The sequence below is a fragment of the Podarcis bocagei genome (genome assembly GCF_964188305.1).
Source record: "Podarcis bocagei genome assembly, chromosome: 3".
In the NCBI taxonomy this organism is placed as follows: Eukaryota; Metazoa; Chordata; class Lepidosauria; order Squamata; family Lacertidae; genus Podarcis; species Podarcis bocagei.
Genome location: NC_138127.1, coordinates 8,576,090 through 8,597,871, shown reverse-complemented (window position 1 = coordinate 8,597,871; position 21,782 = coordinate 8,576,090). Strand labels below are relative to the sequence as shown.

At 40.3% G+C, this 21,782-nt stretch overlaps 1 protein-coding gene across 1 annotated transcript in view; it reads right to left on the bottom strand.

The window, feature by feature from the left end:
- CSMD1 (CUB and Sushi multiple domains 1) overlaps nt 1–21,782 on the bottom strand; it is a 998,673-nt gene that overhangs the window by 89,657 nt on the left and 887,234 nt on the right. Inside the window, exons 39-43 of the mRNA XM_081189289.1 lie at nt 20,174–20,243; nt 18,282–18,398; nt 16,220–16,429; nt 11,614–11,802; nt 8,085–8,262 (exon numbers count right to left, since the gene is read on the bottom strand). Of these exons, the coding sequence (XP_081045415.1) occupies nt 8,085–8,262; nt 11,614–11,802; nt 16,220–16,429; nt 18,282–18,398; nt 20,174–20,243 (764 nt within the window). The remainder of the gene's footprint in view (nt 1–8,084; nt 8,263–11,613; nt 11,803–16,219; nt 16,430–18,281; nt 18,399–20,173; nt 20,244–21,782) is intronic.

Genomic DNA, 21,782 nt, shown 5'->3' with positions numbered 1-21,782 from the left:
GCACACACTGCATCCCACAACCTGTCACTGTTCAGTGCTCCATTTACCTGGTTTTGGTCCCCAAAGCTCATTAGAGCTGCAATTCTCCTTTCAATGGAATATTGAGAAATCTCGCTTCCCAGCCTTTGTTCAGCTTTTCCTACTTCATTTACATAGCTCCCTCCCACACCGGCTCAGTGCCAAAATTTGTACTATTCACCCATTCCCACAGATAATTTTTCTTCTTCTTTCTTGCATCACAAGCTCTTTTCTAGGTAATTTGCAATCCTAACAACCAAGTAACTTTGCATCCCTGCATTAAAATTATGGTTGCATACATAAACAGGTATATAAAAAGTGGTTTGTCCACCCCCACAGTCTGGTAAGATCGCTCTGTAAAACATTTGTTTTGGATTACAGGGTCTGTACTGATATGCATGCTGGGATGCAGCTGGGATGTATTCTGAACATTCAAAACAGAAAACAAGTTTCAATGTTTGGTCATAGCTTTTCATTCTTAATACTTCATTGGTTCAAAACAATTTTAAATATGAAACACAGTGAATGAAAACACCAGCATAATACCAATATATAATATCATTGATGCATACATACCTTCACAAGATGGAGGGGAACCATCAAACTGGAGTTGTGCTTTAAGCTTGCAGAACATCATGTCATTCCCAACCAATGTATAGCCAGGATGGCACTTGTACTTGGCAAAGTCACCTGAAATAATTTGTAACGCAGAAATTTAGACTGCACATTTATATCCCACGTTGGACAACAAAGTCTCAAGGCAGTGTTCATTTTTTAAAAAAATACAATATAAAATGTTTTTAAAAATAAGCTTGCTTTTCAAAGCCTAACTAAAACAGCAGATAAAAGCAAATGAAAATATTTTGTAAGATGTCTGAGAAGAGAGGTCCATGGGTTGGTTACTATGACCAAAAAGTGTGTGTGTGAGAGAGGGGGGGTGGAGGGAGGGAGAAAATACAAAAAACACATCAAAATAGAAGGGCAATTGAATACAGTAAAACAGTACAGGAAATCAGAGTATGAAAAAAATATATATCAAGGATGATATACAGAAAATTTGACCAATTATCTATGTGAAGAAGAAGTGAGGGAAATAATATTGCAGTCATGACTGAAAATTCAGTTTTACTTATGCCATATGTTTACAGTTGTGTTTGAATGAAACAATGAGAACAGACTTCAAACATATAGGGTAGGATGCAGACTAACTTAGAATCACAATTACTGCCCACAAAAACGGATGTGACAAGTCAGCCATGACTATATTTTCATATTGATTTCAATGGGACTTTAGTGATGGATTTAAAATGGATGCCACTCATTAGATTAAAAGAATTTCTGATCACCAAACACTCCAGAATGACAGCTAAACAGTACGCTCTTGCTTTTTAATCTTATTTTTCCTGCTGAAATACATGTCTCTAGTGAAACAGTTTGGCAAAACGTTTGTTCTGTTCCTCGTACTTCCTCTGCACTAAAGTGTCTGCACAACCTTTAAGAAAGCTCTCTTAACAGCTATCTGTGCTTCCTCCCACTAACTCCCCCCGCCAAGAACTTTTGTTTTCTTTCACCCACCCATTGTGTACGAGTCCCAATCCTGGCACTGCACAAACGTTCACATGTAAATGTTTTAGCAATAATTATTGGAGTCTTTGGCAAGGCCAAATGCCTACCGAAGAAAGGGAGAAAGAAAAAGAGATTTGTTTTCGAAGAGTGGGAGTGATTTAGGGTGTTGTTTGGCATTAGTTACTTTTTCACAAGATTGTCCAAGGGCTGCCCTCTTTATTTTCTTCTTCTTCCCCCCCCCCCATTTTATAATGAAGCCACAGCTTAACTGCAGAGTGCCTGACAAATGTGGTTGCCATGCGCTGGGGAAACTGCGCCTTGTGAATGTTCCAGCTTGTTGGCCTTGCATTCTTACTGGAGTAGCAGCATTCCCAGGACTTTAGTAGACTCATTTCCCATGAATGAAGCAACAATGCTGCTGAGTGCTCTGTTGCCAAGCTATGGCTTCATTTCAAAAGCAGAAAGACTGAAGAAAAGAAACGCATGTTCTCTGATCACATCATAAAACAGTTGATTAAAATAATGTAATCATGCCCCCCCCCAACTCAATTTTCAGATAGATTCCCCCCCCCCCAATGTCCCAGGATTTCTCTGTCCACCTTCATTTCTGTTCAAAGGTCAGGCAAATGTAGGAGTTTTGTGCAGCCCAACTCAGACCTCTTGCAAAATCCATGTGTTAGAAATAATCGAACTGACTGATAGTGTATCTGCAGTTGCCAGCCACTGGTGCTTTTGAATTACTACACTCTGCTGAAGTAATGCACTGCTCAAAGGAGCCTTCTCCAAGCGGCTGACCTCTGTAAATGTTAGACTACGACTCCCATCAGTGCCAGCCATCATGGCTGTTTTGGCGGTAGGGTTGAGGAAGGCTGGAGTCAAAGGCATATGGAAGGCACCAGGTTGACAAAGGCTGGTTGAAAAGAGCATCAACCTCTTTCCCAAAAAATGTTTAACTGGGATGGAGGACAAGACTATTACGGGCTGTTAGCCAAGATACCTACATTCTACCTCCACTGAATATATATGAATTCAGAGGCATTCACTGAATAAGCCTCTGAATATGAACTGCTGGGAAACACAAGTTGGGAGAGTGTTGTCGTGCTCAGGTTCGGCTTATTGGCTTCCCATAGGGATCTGGCTGGACTCGGTAGGCAGGCATTTTTACTCTTATGCAACAGCAATGCACATTTCAGAAGATTTGTTAAATTTAACCTATGACTACTACAAATAAATTTACTCAATAAATAAATTTCACCCCAGACTAATTCAAACAAATCGCATTCAGGAATACCACCAACATCATCTGTGTAAAAGTCTGGACAGAGAACTGATGTATCAACGGGAGGAAAAATTATCACCTATTTCAAAATCGTCATCTTCTGTAAGCAATTCAGCTTGTGGAACTGTTGGCGGAGGCTGGCACTTCTTCAGCTGGTACGCTACAAAATCAAAGCAAAATTGCATTAGTATCGCTTTGATAACAAAGCCTCATTACAAGCTGGCAGTTGTGAAACTGTCCTCAAGCTGGTTCACATGTCACATTGAGCAACTGTTTATTTTAAACTATGGTTTAACGTGAATAAGCAGTGCGGTGGCGCATGCTGCTTAAAAGTTTGCAAGTCCCTCCTTCCCTCTCCCCTGCTAACCTTTAGCGGCATCAGGGAGGAAACAAAATTGAGGCTGATTTTGTGTTACATGGAAAACAGCACTCAGCTTGGTCGCTGCAAACAAACTATGACTGGGAAGCCGGAAAGAAACCTATGGTTTAATAAGGTGTGCGGCATGGGCACAGCGGAAGGCTTGGAAGCCAAGTGAAAGCTCTTATTCATAGCTTGCTGAGAATATGAATCAACGTTCCTAAATGGAGTAGCACTGCTACTTCCATAAATGCATGCCTTTATGTCAAAGAGCAAGCTGGTCAGTAATCACACAAAGTTGGAGTTAGCTCTTTATTAGTAAAAATATGATATCCACAGTCTTGGCTGAGTGCCAGGCCGAATGAGCACAGTAACTCATTCCTGGTGGTACTTCCTACATGAAAGCAAGTTGCTGAGACTGAAGGTTCCCACCTCCCCACAACTGTCTAGGTTTCCTCCTCTCCAGGGATATTTCCAAGAAATCAGAGACTGTACAGCTGTGCAGCCAGTCTCTTTTCTGCTCTTTTCATGCCTCTCCTGGTTCTGGGAGATGGGGGGAAGGGGAGCTTGTCACAACAGGAGGTGGAGATATCCGTGACTCTTCACCAGCCTGACTCATCTGAGCCTCTTGACTTCCCTCCTTGCCTGCTTCAGCTTCTTGACTTCTCTCTGCCACAGACTCTCCCAGCTCACTAAGCCCTGTTACCACTTCAACATCCAACACCACCTCTTCCCAGTCTTCTTCCTCTGACCACTCATCATCATTCCACCACCACTCCCTGGGCTCTAAGCCTTCTTCCCTTGGTTCTCCCACCATTCCTTTGTGTCCAACCAGTCCATGACCCTTTCATAAATCTCAATACATATTTTAAAAAATCGTATGGGAACTGTGCTTGACTACACAACCAACATACCATGCCATAACCACTAGCGTGGCTTGTGCCTGACTGGAGCCTTTGCAACAGATCCAAGCTGAGAGCAAGTTATCACAGCCTATGGCTACTGAGCTGGAGCCATTGCAACAACTCTAACTAGTCGCAGTTAGGCTGTTGGACTGTCTCTGGGTCAGCTGATTCACTGTAGCAGTGGGGCAGTATCATACCCTAAGCCAGGGATGTGGAACCTGTAGTCCTGCAGAGGTTTTTGGATTACAAGTCCCATGATCCTTCTCCACTGGCTATAGTTGCTCGGGCTGATGGGAGTTGGACGCCACAGTTTCTGCACCATTTCCCTAAGCCAAATGGCTTTTCAGTTTCTGAGACACGGGCCTTCAATGTGAAATGAAGAGCAATTCCCCTGTATGTCACGCACACTTACTTCTGTTCTTCATTTCCTTTCCCCTTTCTTTGCCTAAGTATTTTATAGCTAGAAGTCTTGCTACTTTCTTTAAAATCAAATGCCGCCCCCTTGCCCCTTTTCCAGGGAATAAGTATGTGACAAAATGAAAATGAATCAAAATAATCCTAAATAAACATATGTTATTTAACTTTTCCCTCTCCGGGTCTCTGGCCCTTTAACTATGTAACTAGACACTGAAACAATTTCAAAGTTCCAAGTGAAAAAATGTCTCGTGTCTCTAAGCAGCTAAAATATTCTCAATGGGAGATTAGGATACCACTGGGTTTTCTTAAGACCAGAAAGTCCTTAGGACTTAGAGAGGAGTGCATGGCCAGGGTTAAGTGGGCCAGAGTTTTTTCCCATTAAAATATTAAAAAACCAAGTAACTCAATATTAAATATTTAACACTCATTTGGCTGTGGATAATAAAGACTGTTACTCTAGAGGTTTTTATTAAATGAAAATATCATGCCAATTAAACCAGTCTAATTTATTTTAACATCAGTAGGCAGAAAATATCCCTTTAAAGCTCCACACGCGGCCTCTATCTCACAGGCACGATTTGTAAGATGAGAAGAGGAGAACTGACCATGAAAATTGAGAACAAAGAACCCTCCAGTGGAGAAGTCACTGTGAAACTTGAGAAGGACTTGATTGCTTGAGCTATAAGCTGTCTCAAGAGCTGTATTCCCGCTGAACACTCCCAGCTGAGGAGAATTTTGGTCTGGCCCATCCCTAGGGACCAAGAGAAAAGAGAAGTGTCAGCAAAAGCCTGTAATTAAGGTTTAAATTAACTCTGTTTTCTCTTGATGGTAGCTTTAAATCTTCAAGAAGGCAGGTTAATCCTAACAATTGTAGCATAGTAATTCATTTGCATGCAAATCTGGGAAGGCGATTAAGTACATTCCTGCCAATGTGAAAAGCTTGACCTTTTAGGAGAAGCTGGAAAAGCTATGTAAGTAATATTTGTATTAAATAAGGTACAGTACTGTATAGTTTGCCATGAGGTCACCTGAGGTGCTTCATTCTATTGTTATATATAGAAATATATATATGGGTATTTCATATAGGTGCTGTTCTTTAATCACTTTACTAGTCACTGAAAACTCAGCCTTGACATTATATGTTTGATGTCAGCCAATGAAACAAATGTCAGTGCCATACTTAGTGAAAGAGAGAAATAAAAACCGCATTTTCAACAGGAGAAATAATCCATTTCAAAACAAAATATGGCATTACACTATTCTTATATGTGTATAAACTGATTTTTCTTCCCAAATTATTATTTTTTTAAGTAATACGTGATTCTGAATTTCAGCTACCACAATTAAAAGGGTTTTGCTGCTACTTGCAAAAGTATAACAATTTTTGCCATTCTTCTAGCAGGGTTAATGACACTATGAACAACACCATTTAATGACACTATTGCTTTACGCTGCCACACAAAAGCTGGCAACTTTTCAAATTAGTAAGCATCTGGGCTATAAAGCATCTGGTCTCCCAGGAAGCAGGGACTTTTCTAGTCCACTTGAAAAACATTTCCAAAATTTTACTAATGCCTTTATTAATGAAAAAGCTGTTTTGGGCAGTGAGGTGCCTATGGCGGAGCAGATATTAAGATGTCACTTTAAAGAATAGTTCTTTATCAACCAAAAGATCAACAGCTTTTTAGTGCAAAAGACATAAGCTGTTTAGACCTTCCCAGTGGTTCTAATCTTTTTGATACCAACTCAGGAAAAGGGCGGTATGTAGTTCAAAGGAGGACTGACTGGCCCATCTGCTATATAATCCTTCTCAAAATATGTACTGTGAGAAAAACAGGGATCTGAAAAATTCAACACGTTTTTTCCCCCAAGCAGGCATCTCTGAATGGCAGTGGCATTTCTAGGACTCGGCATTTGGGCTAGCAGATGGATGGGAAAACATTTGCCTCTGGGAAGAGAATGGCCCCAGTGGCTCCCCTCACAACTGAAAGCATTGTTAATTTAAATTGCTAACACAACGAAATGTGGCATTTTGATCATAGCTGGTTAGGCATATACAATTATGCAATGAATATATTTTTGAATTTATAGCCCATTCCTATCCAGTCAGCTGGGGACAGGTATAACAGTAGAATGAAAGTGCAAAATGTCCCATAAAATTATTTTCAAATCCAATATATTGTAATGGACACCTACTACTTGTTCCAATATTACTGGCATTTCCATATTTCTCCAACACGTGCTCAAAAAGAAAGGCATTAGCAGGCAGAGCTAGTATGCACGAAATTTGTTGCTCCACCGACATAATTACTGCCCATCAGAGTAGCCGTGTAAGCAGCTGCACTTTAGCTATTCCTGTGCTATTCAGGTAAGGCACAAATTGTGCCCCACAGTATTTCAAAATGCTATTCAGGAAATACACCCAATTATTACTAAAAATATTTTTACTCCACCTTCCCCCCGCCCCAAGACTTCAAGGCAGCTATCAACAGTTAATAGCTAATAACAGTTAACAGACAATAACATTAAAACAACACCACAAAAATTAAGAGCAGCAAAGATTAAAACAATTTTTAAAATAAAAAGTCAAGCTGCTTTCAGGTGTTCTGGTGAACCAATGTCTATATAATTAAGCGGAAGTCCACTAATGAGATAGCAAGTTCCAGAGCCTGGAGAGAAGGCCCTCTCCTTGGTTACAATCAGATGTATTTCAGAATTTGTTGGGACATGCAGAAAAGCCTCCATTGGTAGTCTTAATAAGGAGGCAGGCTCATTTATAAAAGGTCACCCCTTCAAATGTCCTGAAGCCATACCACAAAGAGCTTTAAAGCTGCATCATCAGCACTTTGAACTGGGCCCAGAAATGAACTGGAAGGCAATGCAGTAGTTTCAAAAAGGGAGTAAGCAGCTCCAGTTACCAACTTGGCTGCCTCAATTTGATTTGGACCGATAAAAGTTTCTGAACTCTTTTCAAAGATAGCTCTTGGTAGAGCATATTGCAGTAGTCCTGATGCGATATAAATAGGGCATGTGTTACTATGTCCAGATCTGCAGGTACAAATTCAACAAGTTAGGCCCCTCTCCCTGAACCAGAAGTTATCCTGTCGCTTGCCTTGTCAATTTTAATTTGTTTACTCATGTTTAGGCTGTGACTACCTCCAAGCGTCAGTTCAGACTCCCTGGACAAGGGTGGGAAAGAGAAATAGAACCGAGTGCTTTCTTTGCATTGATGACCACAAAATATGATGCAATCCTTTTTTTTCCAAGCAACTTCATGTGGGAAATGTTCCAGAATCAAAATAGAGCTTCACAGGCTGGCTTTCATGTTGGAGAGAAGACTCACCTTCTCACAGCCTCCCTGTGTTTCAAAACAGATCTTTCAAGCAGGATAGAAACTTGCTAGCCAACAAATTCTGCTCTGTATACAAACTAACTAACTAACTAATACACATGCACACATGAACACCAACAGTTCAATTATTCTGGATTGAGGCGAAGTTCAGATTGATCAAAGCCTTTACGGTAATAAAAGTTCACATACCAAACTGCAATGTAGTCATTCACTAGTTCTGTTTGGAGTAAGGTGAAATTGATATAGATTCCATGGCCCTGGGGCACAGTAATAAGCCACGTACAATCTTTTGAATTTGGATATTCATCTGGAAATCCTGGGGAGTACACAGTACCATTTTCAGATGTTACATTATAGCCACAAGGAGCTGAAAAGGAAAGGAACGGGAGTGTTAAAAAGTAAGGATGCATGGTTAAGTCAGGACAGTGATTTGTTTTACGTTTAAGACTGTGAGGGGAGAGACTCCATCAGGCAAGGCCTCCTTTCACCTGCCTTGCCCCACCCTCTGGTCTCTGCTCTTCAATTTGTATTGTATTATTTTATGTACTGTGGCTTGCCGTTGTTTTATTGATTATGGTTTAGAAATTATTTATTGTAACTGTTGAGTGGATTTCTGTTTAACTTTTATATGTTATTATTATTTAATACTATTCTAATGATTGTTGAATGTTACTTTTTGATATAGGTTGCCTATTTTCAAGTTTTATTATCAGATTTTTGTATTGCATTAGGTTGTTATAAGATGTACATTTTTTGTTTCTTCAGCTTGTATTGTAAGATAGAAAGACAGTATACAAATTAAAAAATGATGATGATGGCATAGCAGAGTTCAAAAAAGCAAATTCGCATGGTTGGTTACCTTTCAGTAATAAGCCTATACCATCTTCTGCGGGGGGTGGGGACAGTGCAGGTGAGCATGTTGATGGATCATGAACAGAAGGCACTGAGGGCACATGACTACACCTGTACCCTCCACATAACAGTGCTCAGGAAATGCTGCTGCAACACAGTCAAACCTCAGTGGTTGAACATAATCCGTTCCAAAAGCCCATTTGGCTTCCAAAATGTTCGACAACCGAGGCGTGGCTTCTGATTGGCTGCAGGAGCTTCCTGCACTTACGTGGAAGCTGCGTCAGATGTCTGGCTTCCGAAAAATGTTCAAAAACCGGAGCATTTACTTCCGGGTTTTGGGCGTTCGGGAGACAAAACATTTCAAAACGGAGGCATTTGGGAGCTGAGATTAGACTGTACTATCATCTGCTAATGCACCTTCTTTAACCTAGTGCCAGATGTTTCGGACTACAACTCCTTTCAGCTGTCCCAGTCCAATAGCATCAGGTGAGAGGCCAAAGAGGCAGAAGGAATGCCATCCCTAAATCTTCAAGCTACAGGGTTGGCTTTTACAAAACTCTAATCTTCTAAAAGGGAAAAGCCTAGGAGAGTTGAATTGGAGACAGAGGCTCCAAAGTCCAACTCTTGTCAAAGCAAGTTGCCACAAGGAGCTCCCCAAGCTTCCTTGGTTTGTGAGCTGCTTTGTGGGACTACAACAAAATACCTTTTTTAAAAAATAGCACAAATAGATTCAGCCCACCATATTCTTCCTTTTGATCAAATCCCACTGATAAATCTGCTTCTAATTGGAAGTGCATCCAATTGTGCAGAAGAATGTGATGACTCATGTGATTATTCCTCCTCAAAGAAAGGGATAAAGAATCAATTGAATTGGGTAACATCACCTTCTGCCCTGCAATGTCACTTTCTCTTTTCTTGTGATCCCTGTAGTCACAACTTCCTCCCCATTTTATCCACTTAACAATAGGGTCAGGTCAATTAACAATGAGTATACGTGACTTGATTCTACAGACTGACTCTCCTCTTGTTGGACTTGACTGTGAGAGGTGGAAAAGAAGCTGAAATATGTCTTACTATATTTCTCAATATTTAGCACACAAAATACTTACTCCCTCTTCCGTGAGCATGCTCAAAATAACAATGTAAGGAGGCAATTTAACTATTTGAAACTATTTAAACATCCTAGTTAATATGGGGAGGTAGTAGCTTTTTCTTCATTAAGAACCTGACCTAAAGCTGATTGATGTTTTTTGCCAAAATGCAATACAGCTCAAAGGAAAATTTGCAGATGTTAAGTGTATGACAGTGGTTTTACTTGCTGAGTTACCCTACATTAAAGAAAATGACTTCCATTCATTGAACACATTGGAGGTTTGAATACATAAAAAAATCTTGGCCACTTACCATTCTAGTCACTCTAAGGCTGCAATCTGAATCATCCATTTGGGGAGGGGGGTGTTATGCAGCTGAAAAGACTTTGGATCTTTTAGATGCAAGCCTTTTCTGACCCTTCCCAAAAAGCCCCAAAACTGCTTACTATTTGACAGTACCATGTCAGAGTTTTTACACTGGTTGGTCAGAACCTCAGACCTTTCTGTGGCATCAGGAAGCAGGGAATCCAATAGCAGATCTCCCGCTTTAACACCGGAGTGCTCTCTCGGATGTTGTAGATCCATAGGTTCTACAACACTATTCATACAATTAAAAAAAACAAACCACAATACAAATAATATAGTCACTACTAGTAGCTTTGAAAAAAGTTGTATTTGATTTGATGTCTAGGCATGATGCAACTTAGTATGCAGGTTCCCATCTGGCTCTTTTGCATGACAAAGGAAGATGATATTGGTCATTTTCATTGTTCTGCTTTTGTCAAGGATATCCATTTACGGACGTGAGAAAGTTATTTTAATTATAGCATTTCAGTATAATTAATTGAAATTCTAGGCAAGGCACAGAATAATTCGCTCTTTTCCCTCTATGTATAATTTGCAAAATTTCAAAGTAATTTGAGGTGATTCAGAGTGAAAGAACTGAAATATGTGGCTGAGTTATAAACTACATTTAAAATATAAATAGGGCAACACAGTACCGCTTTACAAATTTTTATACCCAGGTGCACAAAGGGCAGGCCAACCAACATTGCAAACTGTGATATATATTTGAATAACCACTGCAGGCAAATAATTGAACACAGGGGGCTTCAACACAAAGAAACATGTGCAAGGAAGTTATCTGAAAACTGCTAAAATCTGCAGATCAGTTGTTTGGCGGGGAAAGGGTGAGAAGGGGTGTTGAAGCAGCTGAGAGGCAAGATTTTAGCATTTACTGAAAAAGTTTGTGTGTAGCCTTGGCTTTTGAACCAAAGAGGGTGGACTCTGTTCTTAGGACACATTTGTACACGCAGTTCACTCAACCAGTTTGGAAATCCATGCATGAAACAGCATAATTTTTCGAGGGTTCAAGACACCTTCAGAAATCCTCGAACATTGTTAGGTCTAGTGGAGGAAATACTTCCCCATGTGCTACAGGTGTGGCCAGGTAGGCGAAAAGAAGAGGATTTGGAGGCTGATGGAGAAATGTGAGAAAGGGTAGTTGTTTACCTAATTATGTCATCTGGGATATGAAGGAGTTCAATGTGTAATAAACCAAGCTGTTCCCCAATTTTGGAGAGGAGCACCTTGGTTTCTTGAGCCCAGTTATGAACTGAAGTGGTGTGTGGATGTTGGAACATCTCTATTAGTGGTCGATATCATTTTCAGCCCTCATGCATAGGGTTTTCTGCAATTTTCCATCTCATTTCATTGAATATATAATGTCGAGAGAATACTAAGAGTCAACTATTATTACAATGAGCAAAATTTACCTTCACATTTTGGAAAGGGGTAGTTCCAGTTCCTGTTGATCCCATGGTGGCAAGTGAGAACAGAAGGACCAATCAATACATATCCTGGATAGCACTCAAAAGATATTGACTGGCCCACGCTGTAATCGGAATTAATGATATATCCATTGAAAAACGGAGGAGGATCTGGACAATTTTGTAATTCATATGCTGCAAGAAAAAGAAATGTGGGACAATTTTTTTTAAGTAACAGTTACACTGGTTCAGAATCGAAAGGGAGAAAAATGCTTGGATGATGATTCCCTATATTCAACATTGCAGGTAACAAGCTCAAGTTTTTTCCTATTGGCAAAGGCAGGAAATGTTTTGAAAATAGTATATTTTAAGACAAGGCTCCTCCTCATAAGGCAAATTATATACAGTAAGCATCAGGAATTTGTAGTATATAGTTAAGGTCTGTGACAGCAATATTTCTGTTCAACCCAACAGTTGCCACCTAGCTGGAACTATTTTAATGCATTTCATATGTTCACTATGTTGACTTGCAAGTTTTAGAGTAAAAAGTTTAAATAGTCATCGTACAACTACTCCTCTATTAGAGAAGCATGTTTTGTTTTGTTTTACAGAAACATAGCAGTTATCTGATAAACATCTGCAATGCTGCAGACTTCAGGTTTGCTGCTGTTCTCCCCACCCCACCCCCAGATAAAAACATATTAACCCAATTTCTGCTTGCTGTTAATGCCTTGTTTCTAATGCTTCAGTTTGTTCAGTTTTCACCCAGTAATGCTGTATTAGGACAGGCGCATCACCGAATCACAGTTTTGACCTCTGTAAAGGCATGTAAATCGAAGACATGATATATAAATCAAATGAATGACTTGACTTATAAATCAGTGCCGAGACACACAAAAAATGAGCAACATGATTTATAGATAGCTTCATGACTTGTTAATTAGCCCCATATTATATAAATCATGTTCAAAGCTTGAAAATTCACCACCTTACTTACAAATCAATGCAACACCGTCTTGCAGTACAATGCAAGCCATTCACATATTAGATAAATCAATGGAAGGCTTTCCTCTCTGGTATACTGCATTTCCTTAAGTACTGAAGAGCACTGCGTAAATGCCAGAACCGTAATTCTCTCCCTGTCACACCATGAAGGTTCTCCAATAGTCATTTATTGGCAACATAACCACCTAGAATGCCTGACAATGCAGGCTAATCAAAGTCTATCACACTCTTGCGTGATAATTCTCAAACTGTGCAACAAGATGTGGTGATGATCACCACCTTAGATGGTTTTAAAAGGAGGTTGCATAGATTCAAATCAAAAAATGTTTATTCGGCTTTACGCCCATCATAAAGCACAACACACAAAACAAATCAAATAAAACAGCGGTCTCGTACAAGCCACAAGTATTATAACACAATTCACAGCTCACAAGGACAAATATTGGCAATTCAAAAGAAAAATTTAAGATTAGGATTAAAAATTTAGACACTACACTAAAATCAATATCTGATGTCATTATCGAAAATTCTTATAACTATCAATAATCAGCTAACATTCCATTCCGTCTCTTGTACGAGAGGACGGCTGTTAGGAATTTAGCAACCTGTAGGGTAATATAAGGATCCACATCTTGAAGAACCCAGGCAAGCTGTAGGTCTACTGGTTTGTCAGCTATAGGCTGGATTATGGAGTTTAATATACTAGCACGAGCTGAACTGTACATAGGGCAGATAAACATAACATGATGTAGAGATTCAGATGTTTTCATTTCACAAGCACACATTGAAGGGACTTGGCCCTTAGTGAATCTATGTCTCAGCACGTTTGTTGGAAAAACATTGAACCTAGCTCTAATGAAGGCATATCGGTGAGATGCGGCCATAAGCGATAGATTCATGGAGTGAACACTAATAGTGGCTGCAACTACTAATCATGATGGTTATATGGATGTTCCAGGTACAGAGGCAGCATGCCACTAAATCAGCGGTTCTCAACCTGTGAGTCCTCAGATGTTGTTGGACTACAACTTCCATCATCCCCGAGCTCTGGCCTCGCTAGTCCAACAACATATGGGGACCCACAGGTTGAGAACCGCTGCACTAAATGCTAGTGCTGGGGTGCATGGAACAACTGGTAATACTGTATTGCTTTTATGTCCTCCTTGTGGGCTCCTTGAGACAATTGATTGGGCTGGATACTGAACTGGATGAACCTTGGTCAAATCAAGCAGGACTCTCCTTGTGTTTTTACACAAGAATGCTGATGATGCAAATTATAAAGAAACAAGTAAGCGTTATTCACTGTTTTTTGAAATTGCTTTTTATGGAAGCAATAATCCAATTACCTATGTTCACAGCTTTTCAAAGAAGGATCAGCCTGCCCTTTATCATTCCACTACACATTCTCTCCCCCCCCCCCCTTTCATCCATAAACCCATATAGAAGGATGAAAGGAGACACCAGGACAACACAACTGGTTGCCAAAAAGCAAGAACAAGGAGGAAAAAACTTCCAACGCAGCCAGATGGGTGGAGTATAAATAATAACATTATTATTATTAAATGCAGAACATGTTGGGGCATGTGCAGAGTGCCCATTCAACCATACCAGCAGAGAGTGTCAGTGAAACAGAAAAACACCATACAGTTCTAGGTAGAGTCAGTCCCTTTACTGGTAGCATAAAGCCATTCCACACCTTGTAGGTTACATACAGTTGTAATTCACATTCCTTCCAACAGAATACAGTCTCCTTGCAACATTCCAACACAGACTAGGCGCTGGCCAGGAGCAGGGGCTAAGAACAAACTTGCTTCAAACACAAGTGTATTTATACTTTAGATTGAGCTGACTAACTCTCACATGCTTAACTAGTTGCAGGTGCTGGACAAGCACACCCCAAATTAACGAGCACACCTAACTTAACCCTTTCTTGTCCTTTTTTTCTCAGCATGCATAAACCCCTTATGAATTAACAGAACATAGAATGCCCTTGGCCTTGGTCTCAAGGAGTTTGGCATTTTTATTCATTTCAGTAAATTCTCCAATTGCAGCCAGCTTGAAGTTAGCATAGAGAGTAAGAGTGGAGGAATGAATGAGGCTGTACTATACAAAAAGGGGTGGGGGTGGAGAGACACACACAGAGAGAAACAACACAAGAGGAAGTATCAAAATGGTTTGGATAAAATAATAGGGAACTTTAATGAAATGGTAAATTGCCCAACATGATTCAGGGGAAACCTACCTCAGGAATTTGGCAAAAATAACTAATCATAATTCAAGTAACAGAAAAAAAAATCATAATACAAACTTTATGCACCAACTGTAATCAGACATACTATATTTTTTTAAAAAAAGACACCAACACACCTTATAAAACATGGAACGTGCATTGGTAAAAGTATCCCTCAACCCATGCTAATTATAAAACAAAAATTATTATTATTATTTATCATTATTTGTTGTATATTATATAGTGAAAGGTAAAGGACCCCTGGATGGTTAAGTCCAGTCAAAGGTGGTGGAGTGAGCTCCTGTTGCTCTATCCCAGATCCTTCCAACCTAGCAGTTCGAAAGCACGTGAGTGCAAGTAAAGAAATAGGTACCCTGTGACAGGAAGGTAAACGCCATTTCCGTGAACTCTGGTTTTTGTCACGGTGTTCCGTTGCGCCAGAAGCGGTTTAGTCATGCTGGCCACATGACCTGTAAAGCTGTCTGTGGACAAATGCCAGCTCCCTCAGCCTGAAAGCAAGATGAGCGCCACGATTCCACTTAACCGTCCAGGGGTTCTTTACCTTTTTTACCCTTTACCTTTGTATACTGAAAGCACAGAAATACATCTAAAAGGCTAAAAACACAGCAAATGTAAAAAGAAGGACGAAAGGTCCCACTTCACTAAAAGAGGCTGTGATGCCATCCTTCAAATTAAGAGCCAAAAGCCTGGGAAATGAGAACACATAAGCTTTGACTTGGGACCCAGATGAGCTTAAAAATGTTTATTACATTTATTTCCATTCAAAACTTTCCCCAGTTACACACTTATCCTCCGAAAAATACTGTGGCTTTCTAACTATGTCCATACCAATACTGGCCACAATCCAGAGGAGGCTAAAAACACTCTAGTTTCCTTTCCAATCATTGGGCATTAAGCAAACTGCTAATAAATGAACACATCGCAAAAACATATATTTCTATCGTTGAGAATTATGAAATGTTTAATAGGACATTTATTGCCCAGACCAGTTCACATTTTAAATAAAATAATATAAATACAAAGCACCAAGGCAAAATGGCAAAACTGCCACAGAAAAAATTCCAACACGCATAAACCTAACAAGCCCAAGGGAAGAAAAAAAGAGAAAGAGGTCTTCACCTGGCAATGAAAAGAAAACAGGTATAGAACCAGGAAAGCTTCCCCAGGGAGGAAATTCTACAGACAATGGGCCACAACAACAAAAGAGACTCGCTGGGAACCAGTCACCTGATGGCATGCAAACCTAAGAGAAGGGGCTGAGAATATGATCTTAACACTCTGTCAGATTTACATAGGAGAAGACAATTATTTAAGTCCTCAAATTATAGAATTAAGGTTATGTCACCGGTCGCTCACCTTGATATACAAGTTTAAATCCTTGCCTATTTTCCGAGTGATCACTGTAAAAATGGATGAGAGTTTCATGCGTTGTGCTTAATAAAGATGGCGGGAGGTCTGTTCCACTGAACTGGCCAATCATAGAACTAGTGTGATATGGACCATTCTGGATTTCAAGGAAGTCATGGTTAGCTTCGGTGGAGAAGTTCAGAAACTGTATATGTGCCCCTGTATGGGGAAAAATGTAATAAAAATGATATTACCTATCAGTCCTCTTGTAACCACAGCACTGGGGCATACTGCTCTGTAGAGTCCCCCCAACCACCAGAAATGGATTTCCAGAAGAGGCGTAAAACCACTGCTCCATGAGCAGAACTACGTACAGTGGTACCTCGGGTTACATACACTTCAGGTTACATACGCTTCAGGTTAAAGACTCCACTAACCCAGAAATAGTAGCTCAGGTTAAGAACTTTGCTTCAGGATAAGAACAGAAATCGTGCTCCGGCGGCGCGGCAGCAGCGGGAAGCCCCATTAGCTAAAGTGGTGCTTCAGGTTAAGAACAGTTTCAGGTTAAGTACGAACCTCCGGAACGAATTAAGTACTTAACCCGAAGTACCACTGTAGTAATCAGAAAATGGAAGCTACGATGCAAGCTCATGTGTTTTACAAATGGGACCCCTAATAAAAGCTGTCCAGGAGACAGATAATGTTGTAAAATATATATATAGCAAAAGGAATCCATACTGCAACATAGGTACCTTTTATAACCATACAGTTTCTATTATCCACAAAGTAATTAGTGTCTAACCTCTATACAAATCCCTAAAATACAAGCAGGGCATTATTTTAAAAACAAGCTTAATTATTAAGAACCTGACATTATAGCTGGATTTATAATAACCAAACTGATTAATTTAACTAATTAGCTGAGCACATAATATTATCTTTACTTAGTGTATTATATTACATAAATCCATGTAAGGAAGGAAAGCTGTTAATACATAAAATAAATGAATACCTAGCTAAGTGTTCAACAACAGGCCAATTTTAATTAGCTAACAGTGCAGACCTATACATGTCTACTCAGAAGTAAGCCCTGTTTAATTGTACAAGGCTTACTGCCACAGCTACATGTGTATACAGCCAAAATCTCATAAGTTGCTAAAAAAAATTTAATAGTGAGAAATTGTATTTTCATTTTGTTCCAGACTCCTATCTTTCTATTTATCTGCAAGAATCACACCATCCTAATTATGATCTATCCTAAGATGCCTTCCCTTAAAGACACAGCTGCAATTTGCTAATGAGCCCAAGAAGGTTGTAAACAAGTTCTAGCTACCCATGAAATTATTTGGATAAGAAGCGTTTGGGACTTTTCAATCTAGTTTGTGATGATAAACATATAGCCTTATTATCTTCTCCTCATGAATAATGTATAGATTACCAGGAAACACATCTGAAGAAAAGGGAAAGGAATGCAAAGTGGGTAGCCTGGCCTCTTGTTAGAGGACTGAGAAAGGACAGATCAAATTGAGTTAGGTGTTAAGTGTTTTATTTCGAGCCACCATTCCAACTTAAAACTACTCAGAATGAGGCAGAGAGATTTCACAAACAATGCTTTTTTACTAAAAGTAAATGTTGGACCTGATCCATCGCTCCCTACACTTATCATCAGGCATGCAAACAACTCTCCCTCTATTGAGCCCTGCTGGTAGAATAGGGGGCGGTGACTGTGGAGGACTCCTGTATGAGAAAAAAGAAGTAGCAAGTGGGTGGAGAATAGATGGAGATTTCCAATTGCAATCGTAAAACTGCTTTTTCTCTGGATAAAGCAACACACAAAAGCAGTGGCTATATTATTGTTATACTGTTCACCTTTCCACAATGTGCCCATGGCCAATGTACAATGTGCCAATGTATGAAGCCTATATAGATCTATCTATGTGTCTAGATAGACAGACAGACAAGAAGAAATATGTGGCAGTCATTGTTTTGGAAGTTAGGGAACTGCCAGAGAGATCAAAAATTCTATGGTTGAGCTGAAATGTATCAACATCATCATCATCAAGATTCTTACCATATCCAACAGGCAATAATATCTTCCACACGCAGCCCAGGTTACTGGGATAGTTTCCTGGGAACCCTGGGCTCAGTATCACTCCAGCCATATTTGTCAGTGTCCCACCACATTTGGCTATTGAAAATAAAATAAAATAATGCTATTATATTTCATGGTTTATTGAATGATGTATTACTTATGCAATGTTCATGTAACTGAAGAGCACTACATTGTACACTTGAACCAACACAGAGCACTACACTGTACACAGAAGGCTCTTATCTGAACAGGCTTCCCCATTCACTTTGACAGCTCTACACATTGATTCTTTTTCATGCAGAGGGCAGCATTTGACATTGAAGTTAATGGAGAAACCTCTATAGATAAAAAGACTCCTTTGGGCAAGTCTGCTCCATCAAGAAATCACTAACCACAGCATACACCCATTGGTACGTCCAGGCATCATATGAAGTGTAGAATGACCCCTTATAAGTTTCAATTATAAAACGGCCATCCATACATTACATTGACAGGTCAGAAAATATTCTTCGCATGTCACTTTATATTCTGAACACTGAAATTATACTGGTTTCTATATGATTCAAGCATGGCAAAGGGGTGATTTAATTATTTCTCTCTTTTTTGCATTAATCTGCACATTTTATTTTAAATTATTCAGCTCACATACGTAAGATAATGGTTCAAATATCACCTTAGGCACAAGGTTATCTTAGGCAAATCACCAACACTGTCAAAATCCCCACTACTCTTCTGCAATATGTAGACGGTAATACTGGCTCGATCAGTTATAAGGTGTTCTCTACCAGGGGTGAGGACATGGGTGGCGCTGTGGTCTAAACCACTGAGCCTCTTGGGCTTGCCAATCAGAAGGTTGGTGGTTCGAATCCCCGCGATGGGGTGAGCTCCCGTTGTTCGGTCCCAGCTCCTGCAAACCTAGCAGTTCGAAAGCATGCCAGTGCAGGTAGATAAATAGATACCGCTCTGGTGGGAAGGTAAATGGCGTTTCCGTGCGCTGCTCTGGTTTCGCCAGAAGCGGCTTAGTCATGCTGGCAACATGACCCGGAAAAACTGTCTGCGGACAAACGCCAGCTTCCTTGGCCAGTAAAGCGAGATGAGCACCGCAACCCCAGAGTCGTTCATGACTGGACTTAACTGTCAGGGGTCCTTTGCCTTTTTTATACCAGGGGTGGCTAGACTATGGTGCACTAGATGTTGTTGAACTACAACTCCCATCATCCCTGGCCAATGAGCCATGTTGCTGGGGATTCTGAGACTTATCATTCAGCAGCAGGTTCTATGAGTCTGTTATGTACTGAGTTGAATAGGATCCAAATGCAGCAGTCTGATGGGTCCTAGAACAATATGATCCAGAACGCAGCAGTTTGATTGGTCTGCAGGAGCCACCCAATCCAGCTCCAGGTGGAAGTAAAATCCGCAACCTGATTGGCCTACAGGAGAATCCCGGAATTAGCCAATCATGTGGGGCCCATTGTGTAAATAGTGTATATAAAGCAGACATTTGGAAGAACTTCCATTCCTCCTCACTACTATGAGCTGAATAAAGAGCATGAAATCCACACTCGACCCCGAGTATATTTCAGAATCAATATGTTAATTCACATTTTAATTCAACAGGGGAAGGTGTACTAAATAAAAAGCATGTATATGAAAGGGAAAGTCGAGACATGAGAAAAGGAGAAACCTTTCCCTTAATTCTGGATAATCAGGGTCAATGGTTCGAGGGTACCATCTGATAGGTATAAAAGCGACATTTTCCAGTCAAACGGGCTTGATATCAGCAGATACAAACTGCAGCTGCTAATTAACACTTTGGTTTTGTACTTATGTCATTCTTAATAACACATGGTTCAAAAAGTATGCATGCATACCTATACATAGAGGAGAAGGGTAGTTCCAACGGCGAACTGTTCCAGGCATACAAGAAATATGAGAGCGCCCCTAAAATAAAATAAAAAATAATGATTCATCATTGTCCTCTGTTTCTCCAGCTTTCCCCTGGCAATTTAGTATAATTATTCTAAGGAGAAAACACCAGCGTTGCTAGTGAAATCCTTTTGCCAATTACTCTCCCCCTGCACTTTACTACCCATGACAGTTTTCTAATTAAGGTTAAACAAAAGACTACTGCAATAATTAGAATTCCTTTTAAAATGGGAAATGAGTTGTGCCACATGTCTTAAGAAACTGTTTCAAAACCACTGTTCTGAACTCAATTATTGCATAGGTTTGCAGAGCAATGTAACATCCTCATTTGCATTCTTCACCATGCTACCAAAAGATGGGATTTATTTCAAGATCAGACAATGGTTTGGTATAGAAAGAGATTTTTTAAAAGACTGCTCTCCCTTTTTTCAGTGGAGAGCGCAGAACAGGATTGTGCCATAATGTCTTAACTATACTGCCCAATCAATGTAATGTACATGGTTTCAATTCCAGAATTAGTGAAACTATAGTTTGGTTCGGATTTTTTTTTAAAAAAATCTCTCTCGTCAAATACATACAGAGAGTGCGGAATTAAATCAAATGTAATCTATACTCAAGTTATTCTCAATATGGATAAACTTTCAAAAGAACACGTGTGCTGTGGCTGCAATATAACAGCTCAACTCTCCTTCCTAGGAGTTGAACTAGATGACCTGTAGGGACTCTTCCAGCTCCAGAATTCTGTGATTCTATGAACCAAAACCCACTGAGATAAACAGGAATGCCAGCTTGACTCCACGACCATGGGTGCCATGCAGCGTGCATGGTCCTGGCACGGAAATTTGTGGGTGCCTGGCCCCTTCATGGGGAATTTTGTGGGTGCTCATGCACCTAGGGCATTGGCACCTATGGAGATGAATGGATATAAGGTTGTTCCTTTTGAATTATGGTGCTGGAGGAGACTCTTGAGAGTCCCATGGACTGCAAGAAGATCAAACCTATCCATTCTTAAGGAAATCAGCCCTGAGTGCTCACTGGAAGGACACATCCTGAAGCTGAGACTCCAATACTTTGGCCACCTCATGAGAAGAGAAGACTCCCTGGAAAAGACCCTGATTTTGGGAAAGATGGAGGGCACAAGGAGAAGGGGAAGACAGAGGATGAGATGGTTGGATAGTGTGTTTGATAGTGTTCTCGAAGCTACCAGCATGAGTCTGACCAAACTGCGGGAGGCAGTGGAAGACAGGAGTGCCTGGCGTCCTCTGGTCCGTGGGGTCACAAAGAGTCGGACACGACTAAATGACTAAACAACAACAAGGTTGTCCCATTCCTTGTTGGGTTGTGGGTAGTCTGCCAAAAATGTTACAAACTGTGGTTATAGATTTCACATTTCACAGGGTTTCAGCCACAGAAAAACATACACAGTTGGGCTCACAAAAGCCGACTTCCCTGACTCCTCCTTTCCACCCCAAGGGTTGGGAGTGGGTTTGAAGAGGAAGGAAGGGAGGGAGGGAGGGTGGGAGGGAGGGAGGGAGGAAGGAAGGAAGGGATGGG